An 8,105-nucleotide genomic window follows, 5' to 3' on the forward strand; every position below is an offset into this window, starting at 1 on the left:
TCCAGGGCTTAAAGGAGTCCTTCTTACCTTTTACAGCTTCCATTACTTTGTTAACCATGCAAGCCTTTTCTTATACCTGTTTGTGCCTTTCCTAACTTGTGGTATATATTTCATCTGAGCTTCTAGGAATGTAGTTTTACATATCTGCACGGATTCTGCAAATTGGGTTAAAGGCCACGATGGGCCAGACGGTGAAATTTTAACAACACTCAGCATTATGAAATTTTAGAAATTCCGTTTAAAAAAAGAAAGAAAGAAACCTTTCTGCAACAGAATCTGAGCCGCCCTTTCGGCTATTTCCTCTCATTTGATAAGAAATCACTCCCCCCCCCCCCATCATTTTAAGTTTCACTTTCTTGTATTTCGCTTGATCGAGTGGGAAACCGGCCGCAGCAGTCTTGGCCGCGGACTTCCTTATCCAGCTAATGGCAAGGCGAGGTTTGCAGGCAGCGGGCTTTCCCCGGGTTCTTTCCAAGGGCACTTTTGCAGGAGTCCATCCTCGGTTCGAAGTCCGCCTTGGGAACAAAAAGGGTTTTCCCCACGCAAGATAAAAACACGTGCCTTCCAGCAGGGGTCAGGCGAGCGCCGCCATCTCTTGCGCACGCATTTACACGCGCCCCAAGACAGGAAAGTGCCTGTTTTCGGAGAAGCAGGAAGCTGCACCGGCTTGGGCGTCCTAGCAACTTCATTCTCTCTCGAGAAACGCCTTCCGAACCCACCCCTTTCCTCGTAGCCGAGTTGCTCCTTGCTGCTCAGGTGCCTGGATTGTTACACACGGGTGGAAAAGGTAAAGGCGGAGGAGGGTTGGGGCAAAGGACGAGGCCGGGATGGGGGTTGCAAAGCTTTTGCAAGAAATCGACAGGCAGCCCCTTTCGAACGGCTTTGCGAAAACCTCCGCCTTCCCCAAAAAATCACAACTAGGCTTTGCAGAGCAGTGATTCCGCGGAGTAGAGGGATTGGTGGCGAGATCTGCCCGGGAGTTTCGGGACGGTCGTAGGCGGGTCTCCAGATTGCATGTTGCAAGCGGCCGGCGGATGAACAAGTCACCGAGGGGCTTCACGGGTCGTTGGAAAGGAAAGGTCCCTTGTTCAAGCACCAGTCGTTTCCGACTCTGGGGTGACGTCGCTTTCACAGCGTTTTCACGGCAGACTTTTGATGGGGTGGTTTGCCATTGCCTCCCCCAGTCATCTACATTTTCTCCCCAGCAAGCTGGGTACTCATTTTATCCACCTCGGAAGGATGGAAGACTAAGTCAGCCTCGAGCCGGCTACCTGAAAACCCAGCTTCCACCGGGGATCGAACTCAGGTCGTTAGGAGGGGACGAAATGTGGGTTTCGTGCCTGTTTGCTAGCCCTGTTTAACCAGTTTGGTGTAATGGTTAAGTGTGTGAACTCTTATCTGGGAGAACCCGGGGTTGATTCCCCACTCCTCCCCTTGCAGCTGCTGGAATGGCCTTGGGTCAGCCATAGCTATCTCAGGAGTTGTCCTTGAAAAGGCAGCTGCTGTGAGAGCCCCTCTCAGCCCCACCCACCTCACAGGGTGTCTGTTGTGGGGGGGAGAAGATAAGAGTCCGCACACTTAACCACTACACCAAGCTGGCTCTCAGTTCCCCTGAAGAAAAGGGATTGTTTGGAGGGTGGACACTACAGCATTGTGTCCCACAGAGCTCCCTGTCTTCCCCAGGTTCCATTCTGAGATCTCCAAGAGTTTCCCAACCCTGGAGCTGGCAGCCCTAACCCCCCCCCCCCCATTCCCTGCCAGGGGCCAGAAGACACCTGGCAACCCTAGGAGCAGGAGGGGTTGCATTTCTGGATGAGAGGGAGGGATACATCCATTTTGTTGAGGCAAAGGGTTACGTGGGTTACGATTAGAAGTGATCTGAGGAGAAGATCCACATCTCTCCTATACAAGGGGCCCTTCAGTGGCTTTGAAAGGACCTAGGAAAGAGGCTGATTTGAGGCCTAGAACAAGATGGCTGCCGAGGCACCTGATGAACCAGAGTTTAGTGGAAGCCGCTCTAAAAAGTGATTTGAGATTTCTTTACGTGATGTTGAGGGGACACTGTTCCCTCAGTGGTTTTGAGGCTGAGGAACAACTGTGGGGCACTATCAGCTGTTCACTGCTCTCTGTATTTCTCTGTGGGATTATGAAATTACATATTTATGCTTCTTAACCAAGGCTAATTGTTTAGATTATAATTTTTGCCCTTCCCCAGAGAGCAGAGCACTTGATTTTGTTGGGGTAGTTGACTCTGTCGTCAACATGCTTCACCCCCTTGAATTTACACATAGATGTGGAGGGTCTGGTTCTCCCCTCAGGATAAAGCGGGGAAAGCCATACCTGAATAATACCGCATTCAGTTTGGGAGTCCATAGTGACTTAATCCAGATTAGTTATCCCCTTAATGCTATATGTACCAATGGTGGTTCAAGAATGGGCTTTCCTTCGGTATGGATTAAGGCGGTGAATGTGAATATTTGTATCCCCAAAGGAATAAAAAAGAGACAAATGTTGAGAGAGGTTGTATGATGTAGAAGCAGGAGCTTTGAACTATGACTGGAGAAACCTGAGTTCTAATCCTTGCTTGGCCATGAAAGTCACTGGGGAACTGGGATCGGCCATATGTGTTTAGGCCTAAATCTACCTCACAGGATTGTTTTAAGGAACAGGGGAGGGAGAACCAAATGCGTTCTTTGAACTGTTTGGATGTGGAATGGGATAAATAATACCTAAAACTGGTTGAATTTCATGTGTCTGAGTGAGTTTTGTCTCCCAGACAACCTTCAATGGAGAGCCAGTTTGGTGTAGTGGTTAAGTGTGCGGACTCTTATCTGGGAGAACCGGGTTTGATTCCCCACTCCTCCACTTGCACCTGCTGGAATGGCCTTGGGTCAGCCATAGCTCTGGCAGAGGTTGTCCTTGAAAGGGCAGCTGCTGTGAGAGCCCTCTCCAGCCCCACCCACCTCACAGGGTGTCTGTTGTGGAGGAGGAAGGTAAAGGAGATTGTGAGCCGCTCTGAGACTCTTCGGAGTGGAGGGCGGGATATACATCCAATATATCTTCTTCTTTTATCTTCTACCCCTTTCCAAAATTTCCAACCCCCCTGCAAATATGAAGACAACACTCCACTCTTGTCCATGGGTTCTTTGCCAGGATTTATCTGGCCCATATATCCTCAGTGTGTGGTGCTTGGAAACACCCTGTGCTTGGAAACATTATTTTATATCAAACACAGATTTTTTATTTATTTGGTGTATTTTCTTCATGCTGTTTCTCTAAGCAACTTGAGGCAGTGTACATAGTTCTCCCATTTTACCCTCACAGTAAGCTCTGTAAGAAGAGCCCTGTAAGCTTTTGGAGGATTCGCTACATTAGGGACGTGTGGCCTAATATGCAAAGGAGTTCCTGCTACAAAAAAAGCCCTGAGCTTTCTTATCCTGGGTCTGTGTTGATCTGAACGTTGATGTAGTTTTAGCTCTAGTATAAAAGATGGCTGATCTCTGCAAAGGCGAAGTTTCCTTGTATCTGAGAAAAAGCTTCAAATGTTGCTGAGTGGAGGAATACGATGCAGGCTAGTGTTCCCCAAACTGAGAAAGGAAGGTCTGTTTTTAAATGTTTCACAGTAAGAGTTGTATACTCTCTCTCCTTTCCTCTCAGGCCTCGACTTGATCCAATGGCGGTTCAGCCCCCAGTGGCTTTGCCCAGCAGGGCTGAGCTCATAGAAGAATATGACATCATTACCGAAGAGGACATTGAAGAGATTAAAGATGCTCTCGAAGGAGGGAGAATGGCAGATGCTGCCTCCAAGATCATGGAAAACTTGCAGGCCTTGGAAAACGCTTGTCTTGATATCGCAGTAACAGGAGAGTCTGGCTCCGGGAAGTCCTCTTTTGTTAACGCCATCCGAGGCCTAGGAGATGAAGATAATGGATCTGCCGCCACCGGGGTGGTGGAGACGACTGTAAAGCCAACTCCTTACCCACACCCCAAGCATCCCAACGTGACGGTTTGGGACTTGCCAGGAATCGGTACGCCCGACTTCCAGTCTGACACTTACCTGGAACAGGTGAACTTCTCCCGCTATGACTTCTTTATTCTCATCGCCTCAGAACGCTTCAAAACCAACCATGCCCGTCTGGCCCAAGAGATCCAGAAGCAGGGCAAACGCTTCTATTTTGTACGTTCCAAAGTAGACGCAGACTTGGAGGCCACCAAGAAGCGTCGGCCACACGCCTACAATGAGGAGGACATATTGCGGCAGATCCGTGAGAACTGCAAAGCGTGCCTGGAGGCTGAAAATGTGGTATCGCCCCGTATTTTTCTCCTTTCCAACTGGGAGCTGAGCAAGTACGACTTTGTGCGGCTGGAGGAGACCTTGGAGCAAGAGCTTCCGAGCCACAAGAGACACGCCTTCCTCCTTGCCCTGCCCAACATCTCTTTAGGAATCTTACACAAAAAGAGAGAGGCCTTACAGAAGCAGATCTGGAAGCTTGCTACCGTCTCGTGTGGTGTGGCAGCTGTGCCCATCCCGGGTCTCGCTGTGGTGTGTGACGTGACTATCCTGGTCAAGGCCCTTTCAGAGTACCGCAGGAGTTTTGGCCTGGATGGTGACTCCCTGGAGAAGTTGGCAGAGAAGGTGGGCAAGCCTGTGGAGGAGATCAAAGAGGTGATTAAGTCCCCCTTGGCCAGGGAGATCTCCAAGGATGTGGTGTTGAAGATGCTGACCAAGGCTGGAGGCGGAGCATTGATGATGGCTGAGTATCTTGCTAGTGCAGTGCCCATATTTGGTTCTTTGGCCGCTGGGGGGATCTCCTTTGGAACAACCTACTACATGCTCTGGAGTTCCCTCAACGAAGTAGCAGACGATGCTCACAATGTTCTCATCAAGGCCTTTGAGTCTGACGTTTGAAAAGATTCTTGGGATGTTGTATGGAAGATCTGGGACACATCCTCTCTAAATAGAACTCTGGTCAAACGAATGGAGCTTTTTCTTTCTTTGCTAACTGAATTCCTGTCTCGTCTTCTGGTGTAAGCGGGAAGGGGTACAAGACTACGAATGCTTGACGATCACAGCACTGGGGTTTGGTCTTCTGAATTTCTGCTTCTTTTGCCGAGTTTAGTTCTTGTGGATTCCATCCCCGGGGTCCTGAAAATGAAGTGGTGTGGTGGCTAACAAACCTCTAAAATTTTTCACCGGCGCTTCTGCAAATTAGCCCATTTCCAAGACTCTGTGAGCTTACACCTGTATGAAATTCCTTTTATTTGTTTGTTCTTTCTATTTCTATTCCAGTTGCCTCTGCTATTGTTGCATAGAGGTGCTCGAAACTCGGTGCTTCCCGGATTTAGCACTTAGAAGTCTTGGTTTTGGTCCAGAGATCTCCTTGCAATGGCCTAATCCATTGACAAGGCAGAACATCACTTTTTAGTACGATTTCTCTAGTGATTTTTAATTAAAATAGAGTTTGTTAGATAACCTAACTTATGGTGCTGAACTTTTGCAGAAAATTCAATTGGTTTGATTAGTTCTTGTGGATTCCATCCCAGGGATCTTGGAAAAAGGAAATAGTGTAAGTGGCTAATGAACCTCTAAAACTTCTCACTGGTATTTGCAAATTTGCCCATTTCCAAAGCTCTTTGAGCTTACACCAGTGTGAAGTTTCTTTATTTGTTTTTTCCTTTACAGTTTATTAGATAATCTAGTTTATGGTGCGGAAATTTTGCAGAAGACTCCACTGGTTTGATTTCGTGGGAGCGGCATTTACTTATACAGGACTGTATTAGAGGACTTAATTTGTGACCAGTTGGGCTAGAAATTAATTCTTCTCAGGCCCTGAATTTTCAGTCCACCATTTTGAGCCACTTGAACCTTAAGGCCTTCTCCCTCGCACGTCATTCTGTGAGAAGGCCTTGAGCATACTGATAGGTTGACCTGGCAGAATGATACTCTCCCCCCCCCCCTCCTCCCGGAAACTAAATCTTCTGGCTTCTATGAAGGGAAAAGTTAATGCCAAAACCTGTTTCCATCCTGTCTTCTTTCTAGTTCTTGGGAACTTTTTAAAAAGATACTCTATTTTTTAATGGGAAAAATTAAAAGACTGTGAAAATCATTTTCGAGATGAAGGGCCTTTGCTTTCACAAATCAGTTTGCCAAGTCGCAGGTAGATCTCCAAAAGTCCTTAAATAAAGCATTCCTTGATAGGTGGTTGCAGGGGGGTTTTTGTAGCGGGAACTCTTTTGCATATTAGGCCGCACCCCCCTGATGTAGGCAGTCATCCTGCAGCTTAGAGTAGGCCCTGTACTAAGAGCCCTGTAAGCTCTTGGAGGATTGGCTACATCAGGGGGTGTGTGGCCTAATAGGCAAAGGAGTTCCTGCTACAGAAAAACTCCTGGGTGGTTTTAAGATCAAGGTTGGCCATTAATCACGCACTAGAAATTCTAGCTGATTTTTTGGGGTCATTGAAAATCTACTGACGCTGCCCTTGACCCAGCAATTCCAGCAGTGGACCAGGCGATCTGCTTTATTGAGATCCGGAACTCGTTTTGTGTTTTGACTGGAAAGGTTGTTCGCCCTCAACTTTTTAAAAAAACTTAAATTCACATAAAATTTGTTTCTGTACTACTGAGTCCAGTCTGGAAATTTCTTTCACATTTATGAAATACGTTGTAATCCAGCAGTAGGTTTCTTTAGGCAAGGAAGAAGTTCTACAGCAATACAGCTTTGGGGGAAACTCCCAGATGTTGGATCTTGACTGCTCTCTCAGCCCCACCTATCTCACAGGGTGGCTGTTGTGGGTAGGGGGAAGGTAAAGGAGATTGTGAGCTGCTCTGAGATTCAGAATATAGGGTGGGGTATAAATCCAATATCATATTATTATTTCACCTTCAGTTGCAGGCATAGAGAAGCAGGCCTCGGTAGCATTACTGGGCACCATCTTCTGATCTGTCTGCTGAGTTCAATAGGTTCTAGCTCACAGTCCAAAGTATTCAAGAGAGCCAGGGGTGGAATTCTAGCGGGAGCTCTTTTGCATATTAGGCCACACACCCCTGATGTAGCCAATCCTCCAAGTGCTTACAAAATTCTTTTTTGTAAGCTCTTGGAGGATTGGCTACATCAGTGGTGTGTGGCCTAATATGCAAATGAGCTCTTGCTAGAATTCCACCCCTGCAAGAGACAAAGGGTTTATGGGGCTGTCCGTACAGTGGGAGGGGCTGGGGTTCAGTTGCCAAACATCTGCTTGTCACGCAGAAGGTCCCAGATTCAATCCCTGGGCATCTTCAGGGAAAGGATCTGGCAGTAGGCAATGGGAAAGACCTGTGCGTGAGACACTGGAGTGCTGATTAGTGCATCAAGGGTCAGATTCAGTATAAAGCAGCTTCATAAGTGTTCATGTGGAGATGTACTTACTAATCCCTGACAACGTGCAAGAAGAAGCCAGTGTGCATCCTATAGGAATTGGGAGTGAAGGGAGAAGAGCGGGGAAAGAACTCAGCAACCCTCTTTGTGTTTGAATTAACACTTCTGAGCCGATGATCTTCTACCTACTTTTTAACTGCTGCGTCGCCCTAAGCAGTAGGGAAGGTTCTAACATCTTCAGATTGCATTCCCATGTCTGTGGTCAAGGAAGGATGCTCTGTCGCACTCCAGAGCAGGGGTGGCCAAACTTGCTTAACGGAAGAGTCACGTAGAATAAACATCGGATGTTTGAGAGCCACGAGACACTAATGTCAGATCTTAGAGAGCTGCAGGAAGAAAGGGAGGAAGGGAAATAGAGGGGAGAGGTGGAAAGAAAGCAACTTTACATGCATTCTCCAAGCTGCTGGCTGCCTTGACTTGGAGAAGTTATTTAAAGAGACAAAGGCCTTCTCCAAGCCAGTCATTGGCTCAGTGGGGGCTTTGAGAGCCACGCAATATGTGTGAAAGCGCCACATGCAGCTCCTGAGCCACAGTTTGGCCATCCCTGTTCTAGAGGGTGTGTATCTGTGCAAAGTTCAGCTGATTTTCAGGGTAAATGAGGACAGAGGCGGAATAAGGAAGATGAAGATACTGGATTTATATCCTGCCCTCCACTCCGGATCTCAGAGCAGCTCACAATCTCCTTTATCTT

The 8,105-nt window shown here is 47.6% G+C and overlaps 1 protein-coding gene across 3 annotated transcripts; it reads left to right on the forward strand.

Annotated features, from left to right (window-relative positions):
* Window positions 1-576: 576 nt before the first annotated feature.
* Window positions 577-6,616, forward strand: LOC132585688 (interferon-inducible GTPase 5-like). Of its 3 annotated transcripts, XR_009556335.1 has the most exons (3): window positions 634-787; window positions 3,658-6,199; window positions 6,379-6,616. XR_009556335.1 is itself a non-coding variant. In XM_060257556.1 (2 exons), exon 2 carries the CDS (start codon window positions 3,674-3,676, stop codon window positions 4,907-4,909), a length of 1,236 nt encoding a protein of 411 aa, XP_060113539.1. In that variant the 5' UTR covers window positions 577-787; window positions 3,658-3,673; the 3' UTR covers window positions 4,910-6,616. The 3 variants fall into 3 exon arrangements, 2 of the variants coding, with proteins under 2 accessions (XP_060113539.1, XP_060113540.1); XM_060257556.1 differs by having other exon boundaries at window positions 577-787; window positions 3,658-6,616; XM_060257557.1 differs by having other exon boundaries at window positions 577-756; window positions 3,658-6,616.
* The last annotated feature ends 1,489 nt before the right edge of the window (window positions 6,617-8,105 follow it).

The sequence above is a fragment of the Heteronotia binoei genome, chromosome 17 (genome assembly GCF_032191835.1).
Source record: "Heteronotia binoei isolate CCM8104 ecotype False Entrance Well chromosome 17, APGP_CSIRO_Hbin_v1, whole genome shotgun sequence".
Classification (NCBI taxonomy): domain Eukaryota; kingdom Metazoa; phylum Chordata; class Lepidosauria; order Squamata; family Gekkonidae; genus Heteronotia; species Heteronotia binoei.